This window comes from Astatotilapia calliptera, chromosome 10 (assembly GCF_964374335.1).
Source record: "Astatotilapia calliptera chromosome 10, fAstCal68.1, whole genome shotgun sequence".
NCBI lineage: Eukaryota > Metazoa > Chordata > Actinopteri > Cichliformes > Cichlidae > Astatotilapia > Astatotilapia calliptera.
The window spans coordinates 17,653,297-17,677,957 of NC_137431.1; the positions used below are offsets into that span (position 1 = coordinate 17,653,297).

The following is a 24,661-nucleotide window of genomic DNA, read 5'->3' on the forward strand; positions in this document are numbered from 1 at the left end:
GCAAAATAAAGTACATTCATGATAAAAGCAAGCATACCATGTAATGCTATAATTTTTTATCTCACATACAAAAGAACAGAAATAAAACGTACAATTAACTATATTTGCAAATCAAAGAAAACTGCTGCGGACAGCAGCAAACATCGGGGCAAATGTAAACCTGCAGTGCATAACCTTCTGTGACGATACTGTGAAAAGTAGATTAGCATCAACTCCGGCGAGGAGCTCATTCAAAATGAAGGATATGAACCGTGGTGTGCAATTTTAAAAGTTACACAGATTTAGGTAAAACTTCGCAGGCAAGTGCAGCGTGGTGCACGGCCAAGGAATATTTTGATATTGCACAAGTGAATACACAAATGATTTGTGCGTATAGATATACTTTGATTAACATACTGTAGACACAGGCACATGTTTGCTGCCATGAATAAAAAATAACGGTCAGAATGATTCTTAGTAAAATAAGTGTTAATATCCGGGAACGTAAAGTCAACAACACACTTTTGGGCTCATACTCTTCTCATCGTACTGCTTGAGATACAAAGCCTTTCCTGTAATTCAGAAGGGAATTGGTCTATACTTCTTAAATACTGTCTCTTTTGTACATACACACATATACACATTTATCATAGATCTATACATATCTGGATATGCCCTTTACATATGAACTGTGATTCTATCTTTCCATTGAATCCCTGGGGAATAAGCCGTTGTCAGTGGGTCCCTCTGGGAGCTTTGGGTTACTGGTTGCAGTTCTATTTGGGATGGGAGGAGAGAGGGTCGGGATTGCTGCAGGCATGGAAGATAACCACTCTGGTTCTAAATTAAACACAGAGCTGGAAGGCTGCATCTGAGTTTGGGGCACGAGGGAACTGGAAGGAAAGACTGGGTTTTGTGAAGTTTTGCTTGGAGGTTGAAAATCATCATCGAAAGTGACCCATTGCTTAGCTTGCTTTGCTACTGGGCCAGGTGGCTGGTGTCGAGGCGCAACGGCAGGTGGAAGAGATGAGGGTGCCACCATGGGTAAAGTGGGAGGAGGAGATGGGTTAAGGGCAAGAGGGAGTAAAGAAGCAGGAGCAGGATTAAGACTGGATGATGGTCCAAACAGAGACATGGTCTTTTGGAGTTGGGTGGTGGGTACAGCTGCAGGAGCTCCTGTTTGAGCTGGGGTGGGTATCAGTGGTGGAGTAAGAGACACAGTTCTCTGAAGGTTTGCTGTTGGAGGCGAAAGCTGAAAAGTGAAGTCAGGTGTGAGCGGGCGCCGCTGCTGCTGCTGCACCAGTGGGCCAGTGAAGGGGTTGGTGCTGCTAGGTCGGGCAGGAAGTGGGTCAGCTGAGAAAGGGTTGGGGGAGGCGCGTAGCGTCTCCTGAGAGCGACTGCGAGACGGGACCGGAGGAGGAGGGAGCAGCGTCGAGGCAAATGGTGACGGGGTGGAGAGTGAAGAAGAGGAGGATGAATCAAAGGCTTGCAAATCTGCTAGAGTGGAGGACTGGTGGGAGAAGGATGATGGGAGAGTGGTGGAGGAAAAGACAGTTGGCGTACGCCGGGAGGATCCTCTGGTCAGTGACTGGGTGGTGTGCCAAGAGGATGAGGAGGGCAAGAAATCAGATGTAAGTGTGTCAAAGGGGTCGGGCTTCCATTGTGCTTCTCCTTGAATCCCATTCAGTCCGTTTGTCTAAGAAAGGACAAAACAAAGAAAATGCTTCAACAACAAATGCACTGTGAAGATATGAACCACGCACAATTATGACTGGAGTACTTAACTATCAAATGAACCATATATTTTGAAACAAATGTTGACCCCTTGGTTATTCCTTGTAAACAAACTTGACTTGAATGACATTCATAACACAACATTGCCAAAGCTTTTTTTCCCCCCTCCAACTTGTTTCCCCACCCATAAATGGTGTGACACGCACACACGCACGACTACAAAAAATGGTTAAAATAAAACAAATCAAAGGAAATGTCAAAATAAATTCTGATGTCATTGGATATGAGCTCACTCAACATCTGCAGCACAGTGAACCCATATGAAAGGACAAGTGACAGGAAATGGATAACAGCAAGCATCACATTTTCATCTGTTTTTCTTATTTTCCCATCCTTCTCAAATCTTTTATGGTTTGATATGTTGACGGACAAAAGAAGTAAAAACAAATGACGCTCCGCTTTATGAGCCTAACACACAAACACAAAAAATATGCAAGGCCTTATAGGAGAGCAAAACATTCAGGTTTGGCATTAAAGATAAAATCGATTACAAAATAAGAAAAAGGGAAGTTACTGGGTTTAATGTATGAAAGGTTTTAACATCAGGACTGTGCTATGGAGGATGAGACAAAAATGTGGTTTAATATCAAGTACCTTTCACCCTGAGGGCTTCTCCAGCTTGTGAAAAAGAGACAAATGTATCAGAAAGAGTAAAGCAGAAAGAAAGACAAAGAACACTCAGCTCATCTGACAGAAAAGGAAGCAGAAAAAGATCTTTTTCTATTTTTGTAGTCTTTAACCCACAGCAGTTTCATAAGTAGGTGTACAACATCTTATTTAATTAACCGGAGTTCAAAATCTGTCAAAGCGAACCCAAACAGCAATCTGGAAAAATAATCTCACTGTACTAATTAAATAAGTGTGTGTTCACTACTTCCAATAATTAAATGAAAAGAAAGTTGGCAACTACCTGTGCAGCTGGGGCAGTCTCAGACTTGGCAGCGTCAGGCGGCAGAGCATGAGAGGAGCGGGAACGTGGTGGGGGTTTAGGAGAGGCTAAACTCGGCTGAGGCCCGGCGGGGGCGGCAGCAGCAGGTGCAGCAGAAGGACCTGCTGCTTTAGGGGCTGGCGCTGGCTGTGGCTGGAGAGGAGCTGGAAGTGTGGGCTGCATTGGAGGTGGAAGCTGAGACTGAGCTGGAGGGGCAGCTGGCTGAGGCTGCATGGGAGGCTGCATGGGTGATGAAACCTGGGGCTTCACTGCAGGTGGAGCTGCAGGAGGTGCTCCTGAGGGTTGAGGACCTGAAGAAGTGAGGCAAGAGTGAGGAAACAGAAAACAGTTAAGGGTTAAAGTTGCTGTGTGACAACAAAAGACTTATTAATCAAATTTCCAGGTTTATTTTTTTCTGTGTATAATTAAATTAACTGGCCATTTGAACCCCTCTAAATGTAGCCTCTGTCTGAGATGGGCTGTTTTAGCTCCCGTCTCTTTTAGCTGTCCTTCCTTTGAGCCTAACATGTCCTGACTGGCTCGCAAAAGGAACCTGCCCCTCTAAGACTTTTGATCCTTACAGAAACAAACAGTGGTAGGTGGATTTCACCAATTCATCTTGTTCTTTAATCAAAATGGCAATTTATTAAACACACCAGAAGCTGTTTTAGTTTGAAGAACGATTTTGGCGACAGTTTTCACATTGGAATATCTCAGCAATGCCCCACTATCGATAATACAATTCATTAACCTCTATGAAAACGTATTTCTTTACCCAGAGGCAGGTCAGCTGGTTTGGTCTGGGCACTGGGCACAGGTCGTGGGGCTCCAGGGTGGGTATCTGAAATAGGGTGAGGGGCCCCGGGATGCACCTCTGGAATGGGCCTTGGTGCTCCAGGGTGAGATGGAGGTGGTGGGCGAGACTGAGGTGTCACACTGATTACCCCAGCTCGAGGAGGGATATTCTGAAGGGTGAAGAAAGAAAAGTGAATAGAAATTAGGAGGTGGGCAAAATTTAAAAAAGAAGAAAAAAAGAAAGAATGATGATAAATCTTAAGTATTAAACTCACTGGTCTGGAAGCACCTCCTGGTCCAGGTGCTCCTGCTGCTGTCTGCCCTCGACCTGAGAGACAAACAAACTGTAAGATAATTTGTTCCAAACAATACTGACCATGCAGGGTGTGCCCTGTAGGTTGAGATTCACAGAACAGGGACTTTTAAGATTAATAAGTTCAAGTTAAAGAAAATTTTAAAGCGGCACTAAATATCATTCGAACAGACTGCAAACTGACCTGAACCTATGACAGACCAAATTCCCTGTGGCTGACTTCATAATTAATGATGACTCAGTCATTCCTGAGCTGCAGGAGGTCTGGGAGAGAGGCAGGCCTTGTTCTGTGAGCCAACTGCTTACCACAGAGAAAGCATACTCCTCATCTTTCACTATTCTCTTCTTGAGCTCCTCTCAGAGCCTGCAAACATTTTCTCACGCCACTTGGATGTCTGTCTCTGTCTAACTAACTCCGTTAACTATACAGTCACCCCTGCCAACCACACGCACCCTTAATGTAACAGAGAGATTTAGCTAACCAGAGTCACCATACAAATGAGTCAGGTCACCAATAGGCTATTAATCCAAACCCTATCCTCCAGCCCAGGACAGGCGTATTTTGTATCAGGGTATTAACACATACCCAAGTAAAACACAACACAAAGATAAGCTCCCTTGTCTTTAATAGTATATGGATGCTCAGTGAAGCTTTGCATGCTATCAGGCACTCACCTGCAGCATCTGGCCGAGGAAGAGCAGGGCTTTTTTGTCCTTTGCAGCACAAAGGAAACCAAACCACATTTTGTTATACACAAACTGGAATAGTACTGATGGGATATACGTGCCCCCAAGGATAGTACGGTATAAAAAGCAGTAGCAAAAGCATATGCTGGCAATAATGCAGCAGTGCAGTGAAGCATGGGATGCTGTGAACACCCACCTGCCACCTCCAACTAATCAAAAGGGATTAGCCAAACTGAATTAAAGACCACCTCAAAGACCAAGAGATTTCCCTTCAACTCACATCATCTCCCCAGGTTTGACGACAACAATCAGACAACTACTCGTTTAGTCCGTAATGACAAAAGACACACTTGTCAGGTATCCTTTTCATCAGTATGTGCAAATGGTTTTTAACAAAGTATGGAACTCATGACCCCTGATTTATTTTCATTGTCCAACTTTTTATACAGTTGTAAAATATATTTCTAGAACCCAATGACCTCTGGTGGATGTCGTGTACTGCCAGTGAATATTAAATGGGAAGGAAGAAATATAACCTAACCTGCAACACATCTCTCTTTTTCAAACACGCACACACAAGATTAAAAAGAAGACTCAGAGTAAAACATCTGTAAATCATCAATGTCATAAAAAAGTCTAATTCACATTGATGACCGGGCGCAAAAATACAGGGATCTAAAAACAACTCCTCTCTGGTTACCTTGACTGGCCCTCCTACCAAGCCGTGGTTTGGGAAACTGGACACAGTCTTAAAGTCAAAGAGGGAAAACGATGTTTTGAAAATAAAGCACAGAAGGACACATGATAACCAATTTATTAAAACCAAAATTACTAAGTTTTGGTGTTGTTGAAACATCATGACAATGTCTACTATGTATATATATGTATATTACATACTACTCAGAAATCGAATAAATACAAGAAAGAGTAACCAATGTCTAAAACACTAAGAATACTGCAGGACTCACAGAGGGAGTACAGAGGGGGAGACACTAATGACTATATAAGAATTTATATCAGGGGTATCAAACATAAGGTCTTGGGGCCATAACTGGCCTGCCAAGACTCTAACCTGTGAAGGACGTCATACATTTTTATCTTTTAACCACGTTTTAAAAAGTTTCACTGCTTTTCTTACTGATGAAGACCGCCACCATGGCCATTCACAACACATCAACATAATAAATTATAATTAGTAATGTTACACATTTACTTTTCAGAATTTACGCCCAAAGATTCATACGGACAGATTTCTTTCACTTACCACACCAGCATTTCATTATAACGTAGCAAAACTGAGACAAAATGTTGAAAATAAAACTTCTTTATGCTGACATAAATCACTGGTTTCACCGGTCTGACCCATATCGGATCTAAATAGGTTGCATGTGGACTGCAATGTAAAATGAGCTTGACATCCCTGATTTGTATCAACTACAAAGAACAAACCAATAAAAAACACACACACACACACACACACACACACACACACACACACACACACACACACACACACACACACACACACACACACACACACACACACACACACACACACACACACACACACACACTATGGAGAGTACTGGGAGGATGCACATTTAAACTTGACCTAAGTGGTCTTCAGCACATTTCAACTGACAAACTTCATAAACACAGTTAATTTTGTAGCTGCTCCCTGTAAACCAAACAGATCCAAATATCTCATTTCAAGTTTTCATGACACCCCAGCTGAAAAGCTCCAGCTAAATCCACAGTCCATCCAGATGTGTGTGCATTCATTAAGGTTCAGGTATATGTTGCATTAGTGTTTCAGCAAAAAAAACCATACATTTGGGAGAAAAATATTGTGTGTAAATTAAACTTAACTATAAGCCAATTTAAAAAAAAAATGCATTTAAGTCTGAGCAGCTCTCAGCAAAATTAAAAAAAATTCAGACTATATAATGTTAAGTTATATATCTGGTGTTATTTGCTCAAGAGCATCTCTATGACAGCTGAGCATGTATGGCCAGTAATTATTAATAAGCTTTTTGTAATATGTTATTCCTACAAAGCTTGTTTGTAATTAAACTCTAGAAGCAAAATGATGACAATATTCAATATTTACATTAATCTGAAATCTCATAGCATATTCTTGTTTTACAGCACACACACAGACTAAATGTTCCCAAATCAGCACCGATTCATTGCTCCTGTCTGCGTGCAATTCAAATGAAAAACAGCATCTGCTACATCCAGTGCTTACACACATCAACTGCACAGCAATCACTTTACCTCCAGAGTGCCTTCTAATTGGCTCAGGGCTCACGCCTCCTTTAGAAATAAGGCAAAGCATGCGGGAAAGTGAAAATGTTAGCATCTGCCTACATGCCATACAATACCGGGGAAAAAAATTAAACTACAAATCCCAATTCAAATTAAAGATTTATTTAACAAATTTTCTCCGCATAGCTCTAATGGAAAACAGCACTTGCTAAAAGCAAACGCTTACGTAATGTAAGCATTTAACTACATAGCAATCACTTTACCTCCAGAGCTCCTTCTATCTGGCAGAGGGCTCATGCCTCCTTCAGATATCAGGCAAAGCATGGAAAAAAGGTGAAAATGTTATTATCTGCCTATATGTCACAAAACCAGGCAGAATAATTTAAAAAAATATATCCAAACTTCTAATTAATGTTAATTTTTAGCTGCTTATCGATGTATAGCTGGCATATAAAACAGTGCCTACTGCATGGAATGCTTAAGCAACCTAAGCATTTAACTGCACAGCAATCACTTTACCTCCAGAGTGCCTTCTAACTGGCAGAGGGCTCATGCCTCCTTCAGAAATAAGGCAAAGCGTGGGAGAAAGTGAAAATGTTAAACTCCACAATGCAATACCAGCCAGAAAAATCAAATCTACAAACTTCCACTTAAAAGTGACATCTATTTTCTCTAAGGTTGCCTGCTTATCTGTTCTTAAAAATCAGGCTTCAATGAAATGTATGCATGACTCCAGAATTTACTCTACCTGAAGGTGGTGGTGGGCGTTGTGGAGGTGCTGGTCTGGCAGGGGGGGCGTTGGGGCGAGGAGGAGGTGGACGTTTGGGCTCCAGGCCTTGAGCTGTGGGGGCACCAGGCTGGAAGTCAACAGGAGGCCCTGTGAGGAAAAGATATATATGTAAGAGGTAAATTTATTTATTTAAAAAAAGTAAGTAGATTAAGTGACATTTTTCCACATTTCCAAATGGGTCGAGAAAATGTATTCCTGCCCAGTTTAGAGACATTGTGAAAACATGCACATTTTCCCCAACGGTTTTTATACAATTTCTTGATCTAACAAAGCATCTGTTTAGTTTGGACTTAAGAAAAGATTATGTTAAAAATGTCACTTAAACATCTCTCAAAAAGAAAACAAGTAGTTTACTGTAATATACACATCATCTGCCAACACTAAACATAAATTACATCATCACGTATAACATTCCCTGATATTCCTTCCTCAGTTACAATGGACTTCAATCTACTCCCACACATTACAAACAACAAAATTACAGTTTACATTCCAGCAGACACAGACCGCCATGAAAGCACTTCTTTACTAAGTGCCGTATTTACCTTGCGATGGTCGGGAGGGCTGTGCTCCACGGCTAGGTCTGCTGGGTGCAGCAGGTTCTCCATGGGTGGGGGAGGGACAGGGGCTACTTCTGGGAGAAGGGAGAGGGGAAGATCCAGGGCCAGTCCCTGCTCCAGGCTGCAGGTGCTGAGGAAGGATCTCCTCAACCTCCTCGTCCACATCACCTGGTACGGGACACAAGAGGGCATGAATTAATAACTGGAAACAGTGCCCTACAGCCATCATTTATAGTGCACATTTTTCAGGGTAAGGACTGGGATTGCTTGGCAGCCATTCTTCACCTTCCATGTCGTAATCATCATCACCCACGTCTGTATCTTCAGCAAGCAGGGTGGAGCTGGCAGATGTGGGAATGCTTCCACAGATCCTCTCCACACTCATCTCTTCCTCCAGACTCTTGATCCAGCCTGGACTCTTCAGACGGATATCGATCACCTTGCCAAGGACCTTAAATGTAAACCAGGTGATACAGGCAAGGCAGAATAAAGAGAGTAGTTACCACATACGCCACCGACAAAAAAGGGTTGATAGACATTTATATGAGAGTTTAATAGTGATTTTAAAGGTTTTGTCTTTTAGCTTTGGAATAATTTTATACTTGTGAAGACTTACAGTGGAAGCACTGAGAGACAGAGCAGCTAGAGCAGAGTACCCTTCCAAGAAAGTCACCCACATCTTCTCCTCAACGAACCTGTCCAAACAAGGCCACTGTCAATACACACTAACCATCTGAAGGTGATATGCCTGCCTCTTTGTATTAAGATATCAGGCTCACCTAATGAGGATAACTTCTCCAAAATTAGCAAACTTTTCCAGCAGCTCGTCTATGAGTGCATCATCAAAGTAGTCGTCAGGCCCGGAGGAGCAGAGTGACACCAGAATGGTCCCATCTGGAGGCCCCTGCCGGGCAATGACATCCTTGTAGACCTGATGCCGAGCCTCTGGGTCCACTTCTAGGATGTCCACATCTATCACTGCCACCACAGGCCTACAGATAGATACAAGGGAACGCAGGTCACTCCAATGATAGCGGCACTTGATTTACAAAAAAATGCCACATTTTAACCACCTCTGTTTCTAATCTATGTGATGAGATAGTTTAACTTTACAAAGTTTAATCTAAACCTTCACACTTTTATGCATGCTGTGAGTTACCTGTGGTCTGAGGTCTTCAGCTCAGCCCTTCCATAGTACTTTAAAGTGCCAGGGCTCCAGGTTTGTTCTACATCATCATCACTATCTCTAGATGAAGAAGCTGCTGCTACTATATTCATCTCCTGGGCTGTAAAAAATACACAAACACAAATATATATCAATGCAAGCATATCCTGAGCTCCTATTTCTATTTTTCCTGTGTTGCTTTAGAGATCTGTAATAAAAGGGAAAAATAATTTGGTTTAGATAGGTTATACACACTGACTTTGCATCTAACCTGTTTTGTCAAAGTTCCACTTTCTCCTCTTCCAAAGTATACGGTCAGTCCAGGCGGGCGTGCGGCACTTCTCACTGGTGTCATAGTCTTCTGAGAAGAGGTCATACTTATAGGTGGGGGCAAAATCTAATTTTCCCTCAATAAAACCTCGAAAGACCTGTGGAAGACATTTTTAGATTAATATCTTCATCACAGGATCTTTTTTGTAATCCAAAGTACATTTACATGAAGTAAGAGACCATACTATACAGTCATTTCATATAATTAACATTACAACACAGAACACTCAATTTTTTTTTTTTTTTTACAAACCAAAAGTTTGATATCATAAAAATCACAACATAAATTATTTATGTAAATCTGACATATTGCAATATATATTGAAACAGTGAAAAATACTGCTCTGCTGGTATCATCACATTGTTAGCAGATGTCCAGGCTCAGTCCCACAAATTAGCAGACACTCAAACATGGATGCGTAAAGTATAACATCTGCATAATTATGCATGTGTGCTGTAGGCTTTACCAAACCGGCATTCTTCTGGTCCAACAACTGGTCCCCTGCTGTCAAGGCATCCCAGTTCTGCTGCTTGATGAGATCTTTTACTTCCTCATTAGGCAGACTTATACGATAGTTAAAGTCTCCACACCAGAACACATAATCATGTGAATACAGCAGACGGCCCTGGAGGGTAAGATTTCTGTTATTAAGCATTTAACTTAGACAACAGGGTGTTTTCTTGACTTAATAATGTTATGGTTATTACCATGGGGAAACTGAGTCTGCGTGTGATCTCATTGTAGTCGTCATTCCTCTCTTTGACCTGTGATTGGCCGGCAGCAAAGTGGGAGCAGACGAAGCAGATGCTGGTGGTATGGAACAACAGGCGGATTGCCACACCTCCTTTATTACCTGTGGCGCCACCCATTCCAGTTTTTACAGTATCAACAGCTACATCCCTGGAACACAACGAATATCAGATTACATCTACTACCATACACCCCTAATTATATAACTACTAATGTGGTTTCTGTGCAGCTTATACCTGATAAATGGTGCATGCTGTGGGCGGATGAAAACAAAAAGACACACTCCCACCAGCTGCTCTGAGGCAAGCAGCACATACTTGTGGTCCCGTGAGATATTTTTTTGGAGCTCAGCAGCCCACAGCTTCTGGTTGGTAGTACTGAGACAGGAACAAAATGAGGCATTACAGTGCAGATGATAAAGTTAACCAAATTATCATGTTAACTGTCTAACTGTTAGAAAACCCTCAAAGCAGTTCATGTCATAGTTCTGGCATTGTCTAATGACCTGAGCAAGTTTTAGCAAACTCAAAACTGTAAATCCGCAGCCATTGCTGGAAACAACTTTTTTTTCTACTTTATTTTTCACTTTTAAAGCAATCAGTGTATCGTTGAAGCTTATATTTCTTATCTTCAGTTTTTTAAAGGAAAAAAAAGAAGCTCTAGTGTTGTTGTAATAACTACGAGACAAAGTTCTTTAATCTTAGATCACGATCTTGCACACATACCTGGCACTGACAATGTTTCCCGCATTCAGTTCAACCATTTCCTCGAAACCGATGGCAAAGATATCTATGGGGTTTGTTCTGCTGTCTGTAAAAAGGACAAAAATATAATACCTTGATATATTCCATCATAAGAATATGGAGGTAGTTTCTAGATTTCAATAAATGTCTTTTAACTACACGTGCATTATTTCAATTTTAACTAATAAAAATTATGTTGGCATAGTATTGCATAATTACTGTAGGAACAGCAAAAGTGATTAACTATACTGTACCTACAGGGTTCGGATAAAGGACAGCAAGCAAGTATATAACTGTACAAGTTAGTCAGAAAATATCAGCATCTTAACATTTATACCATTAAGTACCAGAAAAGGAGCATGAAAATGTATTCATAACAATCCACCTTTTCTAGAAGCATTAATTACAATTTATTGTACTTTCTAAACGTTAAATGATCAGATTTAGATGTGACATCAAACTTATTTTGCCATTCCAATTGGTATCTCAGTTTCGTGAACTTATATAAGCAGTAACTTTTCATATTTAGTATAGACATGAGAATTCTTCCCATCTAAGGGAAAAAATGTGCAAACTGTCAGAAAACAAACAAAAAAAAAAAAAAAAAAAAACCCCACCCAAATATTTCTCTTACCCAATAAATCAAAAGATATATAAATATATATCTGTAGATTATATATACAAAAAGTCCAAAACACTGACATACCCTGGAACTCAGGATGTCCTGCATTCTTTGGAGCATCCAGCAGCCAGTCGTTGAGCGTCTGGTTGCGGAAAGCAATGCTTCGAAACTGTTTACCCCCATTGACATTCCAGGTACCGATGCAAACACGAATCTGCTTGGGCCTTGTGTATTTATGGTAGTTCTGACACATTCCCAACAATACTCTTGGAGATGCTGCAGAAGGGAAAGGATTTGAATTAAAATGTAATTCTACAGTTAGTTTAGTAAGTTTATGTATATATGGACGGCTGCACTCAGGGTAACAAAACTAGAATGGGAAACGCTAACCAAAAGCAACAAAACCAATGGAAAGGTGGTATTCATATACTATGAATGAAAACCACAACAATGTCATAAAACATGGGGCATGGGAGAAAAGGATGCAAATCAGAGCTTGTGCTGAAATACAACAAAAGGTTCACATAATCAACCTTGGTAATGGTTCACTGCTGTCTGTAAAATTCCACTTAAAGGCGTGTTACATTTAAATGCAAAATTAAAAACATCTTTTTTAAAAATTACAGTTTAAGAAGCCTGATGATATGCAACAGATAGTCAATTAAACCACTACCAACACTGGTTTTCAAACAAATGAAAAATAAAAAGTAAAACAAATTATAGGACGAGGTTATGACAGGGTAGAAAAAGATCCATCCACTGGTAGCAGTCTGCCAGTTACTATACCTGATTGTAAGACAGGTTCAGTGACTACAATTGTGTGCGAAAGCAGAGAGGGAGAGAAGGGAAAGAAGTGTGGGTTAACCAGCGCTGTAACAGTTAATACCGGCAAAGCAGTCAGTCAGGCCGGAAGAACGTTAATATTAAGCTTCCCACTTTAGTGACACAGTAGCTTTTGGCTAACAGGGCTATAACATACAGGAGCATACAGAAAACATATCTAAGCAAATAATTTTCTCTTGATGGCAGATAAATAAAATTATATTATGAACATTAAAATGTAACTATTCACCCCAAATTTTAGGCAAGATACATCCACTAATCCAATGAACCCCCCCCAGCATTTACCATAAAGACTGGAAGTGGTGAGCAAAGCCCGAGCTTTGTCTGCCAAATCACTGTTGAGTGTGGAGCCTAGCCTCAGGATGTCTATAGCCTCCTGCTTTGAACTGTCAAAGAAGTTGTTCTGGATGGTCCGAGTCACAGAACGAGCTCCATCTTTCAGCTTCCCCGCCTACAATAACGACAGGTATTCACACACAGTGCAAAAAACAATTACATAAAGCCACCTTAATTTTTAACAATGCTCTCATTTGGTGTGAAGAGCCTGTACTTTCCGTTCCAGCAACGGAGAGAACAAAAGAGGACCACTTCAGAGAGATCAAATGAATACAGATTGTGACAGAAGAACTTTAAAATGTCACTGACTGATGCGCAAGACCGTTTGATTTACAGACACTGATAATCTAGACTGATTCCTTCAGGTTCCAAGAAGATATCAGACAGTGCCCGATGATCATTCATTTTTTTCTTTTCATATTTATGTAAATCAGTGATGAGATCTCCATGGAGTGTCCACAGCAGGTTTTTCTAGGACAGGGAACCCTCAATGGCAATACAACAAAGAAATAAACAGAGGTCTGAACTAACCCTCAATCATCATCACCATCCTCATTTGACCCAGACATGGAAATCAATAATTCACCACGACGGCTCAAAACAAAACATCAACTATCTTGTTAACTTACCACACAGGTAGAGAGGTCCAGAGGACAGCCGAAAGAGACAGCACACAAGAGTTAAGAAACAGAAGCACACAGTTCTACACACAGAAGATCAGCTGTCCATGCAGAACTGTCACTGCAGGTACTACATGCCCATTATTTATATTACTTACTAAGTCCATACTTGTATTATAAACTGTAATTTATGCTTTAATATCCAAGTTAAAACTAACATTTTAAAATTGGATCGTTCCTATTTTTAATTACAGCTTTTTATGCTTCCCCCTCTGTTTATATACTAGAATAAACCCATCTTTGGTTCGGTGCATGTCTATCCAGTAACATGACTGCAGTTCAGACATATCAAATGTAGATTTTTAATATTTAAAAAGGTCACACGCTTTAAATATTAAAAGTTGTGACCTATGTAGTAGTAGTAGTAGTAATAAAAATAATAATAATAATCATCATCATCATCATCATCATCATCATCATCATATATCCAGAAGCAACAATTAAAGATTGCTGGAATATGCTGTGCTTTATCAGGTAGGCCATAATCTGGCTGCTGGCAGGGAAATTGAAAAATTATTTGAAGTGCTTCAATTGTGAATTACTGCTAACCTGCGTATCGTGTGCATTTTTACTGCAGTAAAAGTCTGTACCTTGGCCTTGCCATCCAGGGCCCCGGTGCCTGCATAGATCTTACTGACGGAGTCACCATTAGCGGACCACATGGTCCTAAAAACCTCTTGAAACCTGGCCACCAGCTGTGGTTTCTCTGTCAAACCCATTTGTTCCAACTGCTTAGGCAGCATCTGAGGAAAGGAGGGTGACAGGGGTCAAACTAAAATCCTCTTTAAAGACTACAGGAGCAGACAAGCTCAGCAGTACTCTTACCTCGAGAGCAAAAAAAGCTTGGACACTGTTGGTTCTATCCAAACAATCCAGGCAGTTGGTCCTCATAGTCCCTCCCTGAGTCCTAAAACCACACAATAAAGAGTTATTGCAGCTTTTTTTCCTCCCATCATGTACACTTAAAACTTTCACTGGTGACAATGGCATAATAAAACACCTGTCTACACAGGGTATCATTAAAGGCATTTAACTTATTAGTTTACATAGTGCTAAAATTGCTGCATGACTTGTGAACATATCATGAACAGAAGCTTCAACTCAAATAATAATCAGATGCAACTAAAAAAAACAAAAAAAAAATTAAAAGGTACAACGGAATGTTTTGGGTTTGATTTTTTGCATAAATAAAAGTGATTCTGTGTTTTAACAGTAACAAGAATTTTTTTTTTTTTAAATCCATCCTCTTCCACTTATCCACTTCAATGTTATACAGTAGATTACAGATCGCTCATGGGGTAAGAGGTCAGGTACGCAGGCATGCAAGCACCAATTTCTCACCTTAATATCCCAGTTTCTCCAGAATAGTAGAAGAAACCACACTCTTCTATGAATTTGTTGAGCTGGGGCTTGAGGACACTGTGAAGTTTGTCTGCCTTTCCACCTTTCACATTCTGATGGTAGTCAAAGTTCACCATTTTCACTGCTGAAGCATGTTCTGATGCTTTCAGGTGACTCTAAAATGGTGAGACAGGTAGACTTCCTCAAAATCAAATCTATTGCAAAACTATTTTGCATGTAAGGTGTGTTGCCTTAACTGAAGGGCAAATTAATTTGCATTGCAAATCATTGACCTGAATTCTTGAAGCATGTCATAGTAATGTGTGAACATCCCGGTCGCATAGTCAGAAACCATTTTATATATTTTAAACACAAACTCAGCTCACTGATGACATCAACAGCATTTATGGCAATTAACCCTAACATATGACACCTTAAGTCCCAACATTTCTAGCTGCTGCAAAACATGTAACATCTTTTGCATTTGCAGCTATATGGGGCTTTATACTTCATTAGGTAAACTTCCTGTGTGGTTTGAGGGCAACTACAAGACCACAGAAAAAGACAGGGTTCGAGATCTTATGATAAAGGGTAAAAATAGAGGATGCTATGGTGTGCAAATATGTAAAATAGAAACAAATGAATAATGCTCTTTACTGACTCATTCACCAGAAAATACAGTAAGAAACTGAGGTAGTCTTTCTTGAGCAGCAGTACCCACCCACTTGAAATATTTTTCCCTGCCTTTATGGCGTGGGCTTACGTGGACACAACAGAGAGAATCTGTTTGAACACACATAGCTTACTGCTAGTGTATTTTGGAATGTCATCCTCAGATAAATATCTCACAGCACATCACTGTTAACAGACAATGTATTGACCTCTCACCTGAAACGCTTTGCTGAGCATGTGTTCCCCTTCTTTACTTCCAAGCAGGTTGATTATCACCTGCTTACCATACAACCGCCTCAGTGCAGTAAAGTGTCTGCAAAACACACAATCTGATATAGTAAGCACTTTATAAAAATGACATTAAGCACATTTATCTTATCCTTTACAAATTTCACTTAAAATAAAATAAAAAATTCATACTTTGTAACAATAATTAGGACAGACAAATACAAATGACTCATCTATGATTAAACACCAACAGCCTAGTTTGCATCAAAAGTCCTGTCACTGTAGCAACCTTAACACACAACTCTGTGGCGTACTGTTGTGTTAAACGATGCAAACGCGAGCGCTTCACCCACATTTGCAACTTAAATGGGACCTGTAATAAAAACTTATTTAGAAGCAGCGTATGAATAAATAGTCTGACAACATTAAACTCGTGCAGCCCTCAGTTCTTAACAACAACACTGATAATACAACAGCAGCAGCAATGATGAGCCTCTTTGCACACTGTGAAGTGCAAAGTGGCAGAGTCGTTACTGAGATTGTGAAAGAAAACGTGTTCCTAGTGTCCAAAACGGCAGCACTGTTCCTGTAAACACTAGAAAAGCCTTTATTGAGAAAAAGCTCGTGGTAGTCCTTCATCAAAGCACCTGATCAACAAACTAACGTGAAGAAAAGCAAACTTTTTAGCTGCTCAATCCACCACAATCTGTTTTACACAGCGAAAAATTGAGGCTGTGACTGAAAACTGATGTGAGTAACTTGTTATAGCTTTGCAGATATTGACAGATCTGAATCCTACTGAACATCTATAGGAGACAAAGACAGTGCTCTTTATCACCACTAAACACCAAAAGAGGGATTCTTTTATAAGAATGGTGTTCAATCCCTCCAGTGATATTTGAGAGTTATGGAGAACTGCTGAGGTGCTGTTCTGGCAGCATCTGGTGGCCTAATACTTTCTAAGACACTTAATATTGTCTGTAGGCCTCTTATCTTAATGTTCCTCACAGCTTAAGATTTATATATCCACATGTGGCTCAAATGTTCTCAAGCTGTTCAAGCAAATGTTCAAAGCTGTTCTGAGCTGCACTCTCTTGTTCCATTGTCACTTGTAAGGCCTGTTCCTACCTTTTAATCTACCTTGCCCCTCTTATGAGATTTCCTCTACAAATGAATGCGGGTAGAATCCAGAAAAAGGACATTTCTATCCATGTCAACCAAAAGCCTGCACAGGACCTTAAAGCCTGCCTGGAATTCTCTTCTGGTTATTTCTTACAAGGGGGTTATAATCTTACTATAGCTTGTCTGTTAACACCACTGTTAAGATATGTGCTGAATTAAAAGTGATATGTAAAAGCTTTGACTGCAGTCATATTACCGGTAATGGAATAGAATACATGTGTAAAAGCAAAGCTTTTACAATGACATTCTTGGCTGCAAACAAAAACTACCGGTAACCAGATATCACAAAGGATGACTCATCATCCCTTAGCTGAATAGATATTAGAAAGATTAGCAGCCCTGACAACTACTTAGAGGGAAAAAACAAATAATGTGTTACACAGTACTAATGATTTAAAGTCTAATATACATTCATATTCATAACTCCATTAAAATGCTCCACAAAAAATGAGTAGAATCCAAAAGATCTGGAAATCAAAGAAGTGCTGACAGAACTCTGTAAGACATATCTGCTGGAATGCACAGTGAATGACATGGCTACTTTGAGACTGGTTGGGTAGCTGCTGTGGGCTAATAAGAATGGAGTTCATACTAGCAAGGTGTAACCCACAGATTCGGGTCATCATTTTTGTTCTTGATGACCTGAGTGTATGCTTCAGCAACAATGCATTGAGCTTAAAGCAAAGGAACTTGCAGCTCTGTTCTGTTGTTAACCCTACAGCTGTAACAAGCCAGTTCACAGCGTAATTCTAGAAAAAAGAAAAAAAAGTTTCATTTTATAAAGACTAAAGTCAAATTGTTCTTACTGGGAAAAATCTTAACTTATTTAATGATTATTAAAACATTTGCGTATGTAAAGAAACATTTATTTTTAGCAGACGGACATTAAGACATTGAGAGCAGTTTAATTTTTCACTTTTTTGATATTTAAATTTAACCAAAAAATGTTTGTATTTAATGAGGCACAAATAAAGATAGCTGTCAAGAACAGGCACACACACACTCATTAATTGAAATAATGACTTCCAAATTGAATGAACTACCTGTGATTAATGTAAACCACAGGTTATCAAGGCTGATGGCTAAATAAGGGCTACTAATAAACCAACCTCTGAGGACACACTGCAATTAATGTCTTCTTCACAGACCTTAATAGTTTTTCCTCTACTGTGACGAGTACATGAGATATACAGGAATAATATAGCATTTCCTCTGTGGTTCAGAGGAGTGGCTATCTGTGGTAGGCCAGATAAAGCTGCAGGAAACTGCTACACACAAAAAGAGCTGTGCACACAAAACAATTTAATTACCTTTCAAATGCCGGCGCATTTGCCTCAAATCCCCTTGAGAGTTTGACACGATGAGAACCAACCTGGAGAGACACAAGTCACAGTGTCCTTCTTTGGTGAAAGATACCAAAAAAGTCTGTTTTCTAAACACACACACATTGCAGATGACCAGAAAACCCTATGATGACAAATGGATTTCGGAAAGAAAGTGTAGACATCTGAAATGAGGAAACGAGCTCTTAATAGGGCCCAAAAAGAGAATTGCTTAGGAAAAGAGCAACATAGGTGCAAAACGGGGAGATTTGTTCCAACAAAGACACTGAGCAGCAGATAAATGATACATTGTAATTGATCAGCATTTTCCCACATTTAGCCTCTTTTTCTCATATTAATTCTCATTTTGAAAGTATGCTGATACTGAGCAAATCATCAGTCTCATAGGCAAACATGACCACACGAGTAGACCTGGATAGGCTTTGCAAGACATTGGCATTGTGACTGTACTACGCAAGTCTCTTGACTCTGCAGAGCATGTCTCTACTTGTTCCTTTGTTATCCCTACCAATTTCTGCCTCACTCTGAGTTTACATCTTCTCTTCTCATTTGTGCATGGTGGCTCAGTGGTTAGCATAGCAAGTAGTCCTGGGTTTAAACCCAGGAAGGGCCCTTGCTGTGTTGAGTTAACATGTTTTCTCTGCTTATGTTGGTTTTCTGTGGTTTCTCCCACCATCAAATAACATGGCATCTTAAGGCTGGCTATCTGGGCCCAGGACACTCTTGCAAAAGAGACTCTTAGTCAGCAGAGTTTTACTTCCTGTATAAACAAAAGTTGATTCTCTCTGTGTTCAAATATTTCTCTTACTGTCTGTGACAGCTTGTTAAAACAAGAAAAAATACAGCAACACTCCCTCATATTTCAGCTAGTGACTCAGGATGCTTTCTGTGTCTAAAAAAACTGTAGTTTCTCTGGAGATAGTACTCGGTAATAGACCTCAGTATTGACTTTCATTGTGTTGTGGAAGGTTTTTACTTCCCTAAGAATCTTATATTTCCCTTTATTCTGCAGTGTGTGTTGAGCTTAGAATTAATCTGCTTTGTTTGCTTCTATGCACCAATGTGGCCGAGCCTGGGCATGTGTGGAAGGGCTAACATTTTTGCTCCATGCTGTTGTCATTTGTCACTCCTCTCTTTCTCTACTGTTGAGCAGGTCTATGCTTTGCATATTTTATAACTTCCTGAGATGGCATCTGAAACTATTCAGGTTACAGCTGTACAACTCAGACCTGCAGAATAACTGCAGTCAAATCAGTTTTCTTACTTGCTCTGAATTCAAAAGCATCTACTGTTCTATGCAACGTTAACTAAATAAGCTTTGTCACCAACTACAGGAAGAGTTTTTTCACATTTCGTCTACTAATCTATAAAGCAGTAACTTATTAAGTAAACATTTTCAAAATTATTTAGAATTAACTAAGAGGGATCAACCAATCATTTGAATGATTTACAGCCTTAATACTACACTACAAATATGATTTGTAGACTAATTAATATCTATGTCTAATGTGCACTAACTGAGAAAAAAAATAAATCAGTAAATTTTACCATTGATAAACCAAATGTACAAAACCTGCTCAGGAGATATTAGAGAGTATGAGGAGGAGAGCTTAAAAGCAACAACTGGTGGGGATGAAGATCTAAGGCAGTGCTTTAAAGCAGGAGGACTACAGTTTTGTCTGAAAACAACCCCAAGCCCAATACCCAGTGTTTTGACCAAACCAATGACTTTGTGGACTGAATAGGTGATTAATTTGGTCTTAGCTTTTTTTAAGAGCTCCTGCAAAATTGAAAAGCTCTGTCCATATTATCAAATTAAATACTCATCCAGTTGCCTGGTGAATATCAGCGGACACAATGAAGGGAAGTGCTTCGGGAATGTTTTCAGATCAGGTTCTCTCACCTGACCAAAGATGTCTGGGAGCTGAGGAAAACAGAAGAATGCCCTTTACCAAACACTATCACTGTCATTAACCTCCCCCACATCTGATCTAATATTCCAGACTGTGCAATGTCAGGATAAAGGGAAGAAAATCCCACTTGTGTTCTTTGTGATGCAAATTAAATATGTGATTCCACTTCCTGATCAAAATATCAAAAATATTTTTACTCTGTACAGATACTGAGTATAGGAAGAAAATTCCATCAAGGGATTCCCTGATTTCCACAGATATCCTTTGTCATTGCACAGGGGAACACCTATCTGCAGTCTGAAAGCACCAGCACCAGCAAAGCCAAAAAAACACAACACAAACAAAAAGGTTATACCAGGTGGAGGTTCTCAGCCAGTCTATTAGGGTGCCGATTCTCATTCAGTTGCAACAAAACACCCTTAATGGACTTTTTCTGAACACAGCAACAAAATGTGTTACAAAGTGTGTGATAAATATATGCACTCCATTCCCTTCACACTGTCTTAGACAGACACATCTGCCATTTTTAAACAGTAAAACTTTTTTTGGCTTGTTCTGCAAATGACCAGTGCCAGTTTCATCAGTTCTTTAATTCACGCACACTGTTCCAGCAAGCCAAACTGAGCCTCATCTATAACTACAGCATCAATGATAATAATGACCAGCTTTTTAAAAAACAAACAAACAAAACAACCCCCCCCCCCCCAAAGATCAGGCCTACTTTCATTTTTTTTTTAACTGTGTGGCTTAATATAGGAAAACCACAATCAACAGTTGTATGGGATACATTTAGCTTTCATTACCTGGATTCCCGGCTGTTCCCAGAAAAGAGAAATGGACCCACGGATCTGTATGAAGGATGAGACTTTATCATCCAGGAAAATAACCTGTTCAAAACAAGATTACAAATTTGGTTTAGTGTATAATGTAACATTTTATGAAAAGAAATTAAATCCTAAAATAAGTAAGATGGGAAAAAAACTAAACAAAAAATACACATTGTATAAAACATCCATCTGCATAGGTGTATACTCGTGTGTGGTTTGTAGCTGAATTTTCAGGAAGCAAACGTAATGTAAAGCAGAAATCATAAAACAGACTATGTGTCGTTATAGGGCATGAGCACAACCTGTCAACACATGTTTGATCCTCAGCTTTTTACGGTGTCATTTTTATGGCAAGTATAAGGTTCCAAAAACTTTAACAGATTTCACCTGCTCAGTTTCCACAAAGTTGGCCACTTGTCCATCATCATTTGTTCCTCGGACATTGAATCGCGTGCCAGCACGCTCTGAGCTTAAGCGTGAGAAGATGCATGCCTTGGCTTGTTTGTGCCCTGCATAGATGGTCCTGATCTCCACACCCCCACACATCAGCCTCAGCAGCCAGTCGTCACAGTTTACACCGTAATGTTTTAGGTGCAGATGCAGAGATTGATTCCTAGTGATTCACAAAGTCAGATGTAACCGTAAACACAGAGAGCAGTTTTGCAAATCACAAAAGTTCCCCATATCACAAAATGAGAAAAACCATAAATTATAGCATATCTATAATGTTGGAACAGTAATGCTTTTAAGTTCCTACCAAAAGAAGCGGTTATCTGTAGTGTCTTCTATGATTCTGCGATGTGCATTAAGACTCAAGTCCATGCTGACTCCAGTGGAAGACCAGGCAAAGTAGAAATGTCCTGAGTTTAGGACCTTTCGCACCTCAGCAATTCGTTCCTCATCTCCTGGATCATTCTTCAGTGATATAAAGTCTGTCTGCGTGACCCTGAAAACTTCTGAATCCTGCACCTTGCCCACAGAGCTACAGCCTGTCACAACTACAAGACTGTGGAGCATGGAGTCACCTGTGAAAAAAAATGTGAATATGAAAAAAAAAATTACCATATTTAATGCACACCCTTCTCTTATTTCCAGTTTTCATATTGGTTTTTTTTTTTTTTTATTCTTTGACACTACTAAGATATCTTTCCAAGTTCAAAATAATTCTTTATCTTATACTGGGTATGGGTGAAGCTCCTCAGTTCATTCACTATCTGAAGCAAGCCATTTCAGCTACTCTCCTTTAAAAGGACAAATTCCCTTTAAGCCAACTATCATTTGATGGGCTAGCAAACAAACAGACTGAACAGCAGGTGGGTGGGGCTGCTATGCTCACAGCCAGAGTTGTGTGCCTGATATCACAATATGAAGGATATTCTCTCTTTCTGACATCATGAAGATGCAAGAGTAGAAAACAAATTCCTGGATATCAAATGTTTAGAACTTGATAATCTGACCTCACTGTTTAAAACACAATTTTAATATTAGCATCCACAACTGTAACATTATATATATATGACAGGAAAAAAAGTATTTTACATCCACTATAAAGAAAAGAAGGAGAAGCAGTGCTGGAGTGTTAAGAAAGGAAATACAGAAACATTACAAAATTAAATTCTGGACAAAAAATGGTTAAAATCGCAAGCCACTCAAATCACAGCTTTAATTGCTTACAGTGCTTTTTTATTGTTGTGATAACAAGAGCCTTGAAGGGCACATGGAGGACATGAGAAAGCAGCTTAGAAGAAAGCAGCAATGGTGAAAATAATCAGAGCAAGTTCACAGTCAATCAGGAATGGACCCATCTAGGAGCAACAAGCAAAACACATTCTCGCGTCTTACCAAGGTTTAGGCGAAGAACACCCAGAATTCCATAGGCATCTACTATCTTGGTATATGTGTTTTTAATAGCATCCTTCTCTGCTGCCGCTAGAAGACAAACAATGGCAACAAAATTTAAGGAAAATATTGCACCACCTTCCTTTGAAAATCATAGCAATATATCACATCCACCACTACACAATAAGGGATACTCATCTTTTAGTTGCATTGCTTTTACAGCTTCCTTATTTGGTGCAATGGCTTAAAAAGAATGTAAATCATATCTTATTATAGTATAATCAAACAAGATGCCTTACACAGAACAGCAACAGCTGCTGATTCAAACATGAGGCATTCCTCCCTGGCCCTAGTTTCCACTATGACACTGTAAGGTGGTGGGTCCAGCTTGTGGTAAATACGATATCCCTTGCTGAAGGCCATAATTGATCCAAGCTGGAAAAAAACCCTATGTTATTACCTGGAAAACAAGAGAAATTAAAAAAAGAATGACAATAGATCAGAAAAGAAATATTCTCACATAAAACACCTGCAATTTAATGACGATGAAAGCATCAGAAAGGTGACCTCAAATCTGATCACTTTTTTTAAAAAGATGTCTGGCTCAATATCAAAGTTATTACAGTTTGTATAGCTAACAGACTAAACCAAAGGTAAAGACATAAACGTTTCCATAATTTTGCAACACTCTTATTGTGAATTTAACGATTTCGGGGTTTCTTTTATTTATTTTTTTCAAATTTCTATTTAAACTCATAATTAGGCAATAATTAAATTCCCTAATCCGGAAAGGGGGTAAACTTGCATTGCGAAATCCGAAGCTTAACGTGAGATCAAGTGCAGATGCAGCTCAGGCCCACGCCTATAATTAACTAATATAAAAAATTAGTACTGCAGGTAACTCAAGATTGCGAGTATCAGGAGCACTGCGACTGATAACGGTACTTGACAGTTAGGCCGGGGGGGGGGGGGGCTTAAATACCATCCATTGGACAGTCACGACTCCGTAATGCAACGGCAGAACAAACGCTAACGTTCACCAGCGAGGTAGCTCAAATGCTAGGTTTTGTGCAATCCTAGACCGACAAGTAAAACGACAGATGACAGTATAAAACGAAAGTAGTAGTAGTAGTAGCTGCCTTTAACCTCTGCAAAGCTAACTGGTAACGCTAGCCAAGTTAGCTGGATGAATCACAGGGATAGCTATGATTCGCTAGCCTACAATATTTTGATGGTGGCACTTATCTGCATGTCCGGGGTGACAAACTGTTACTATTATATACATTTAACAAAGTCGGCCATGTAAAACATTTACACGCAAGCATAATTTACATTTCTGCAATTCTTACTACCGACCGGTTTTTAAAGAAATTATGTAGAAGTAACACAATTTATCTGGTCTTACCGTCTCCCCCGCCGGGTTGTAACTCCGCTGTCACAACATAATCCTTCCCGGTGTGTTGGCAAAATGGTACATTCCGACGCAAACGTCCGCCTACCTCACGTTACCGTAATAGCCAAGGAAACGTAAAGCGCATGCCTTAGTACAAGAAAGGCATTGGAGTATGTAAATTAAACGTTTTGCAAGCGTGCAATATTTTAAATTCGTGCTAATATGCAGTTATGAACTACCCGACTTAAAAAAAGAACCCATGAAATGTTTTGAGCAATTCCACCTATGATTGACAGCTGCTTTAATCCAATGAGTCCAACAGAGAACACTGCCGTCCAA

At 39.8% G+C, this 24,661-nt stretch overlaps 1 protein-coding gene across 9 annotated transcripts; it reads right to left on the minus strand.

Annotated features, from left to right (window-relative positions):
• Positions 1-41: 41 nt before the first annotated feature.
• On the minus strand, positions 42-24,470 carry synj1 (synaptojanin 1). Of its 9 annotated transcripts, XM_026181577.2 has the most exons (35): positions 24,335-24,470; positions 23,229-23,389; positions 22,933-23,019; positions 21,848-22,115; positions 21,478-21,703; positions 21,067-21,150; positions 20,254-20,274; positions 18,318-18,379; positions 15,814-15,910; positions 14,926-15,101; positions 14,410-14,491; positions 14,175-14,327; positions 12,854-13,019; positions 12,512-12,535; positions 11,810-12,001; positions 11,086-11,170; positions 10,597-10,737; positions 10,318-10,510; positions 10,077-10,235; positions 9,551-9,707; positions 9,274-9,400; positions 8,894-9,106; positions 8,731-8,809; positions 8,400-8,565; positions 8,100-8,282; positions 7,513-7,641; positions 7,284-7,322; positions 7,028-7,066; positions 6,774-6,812; positions 5,197-5,244; positions 4,485-4,523; positions 3,772-3,824; positions 3,477-3,666; positions 2,684-3,012; positions 42-1,675 (listed from the first exon to the last, which is right to left on the minus strand). In XM_026181577.2, exons 2-35 carry the CDS (start codon positions 23,350-23,352, stop codon positions 677-679), a joined length of 5,169 nt encoding a protein of 1,722 aa, XP_026037362.1. In that variant the 5' UTR covers positions 23,353-23,389; positions 24,335-24,470; the 3' UTR covers positions 42-676. The 9 variants fall into 9 exon arrangements, with proteins under 9 accessions (XP_026037362.1, XP_026037367.1, XP_026037365.1 ...); XM_026181582.2 differs by lacking the exon at positions 20,254-20,274 and having other exon boundaries at positions 12,854-13,010; XM_026181580.2 differs by lacking the exon at positions 20,254-20,274.
• Between the last annotated feature and the right edge of the window lie 191 nt (positions 24,471-24,661).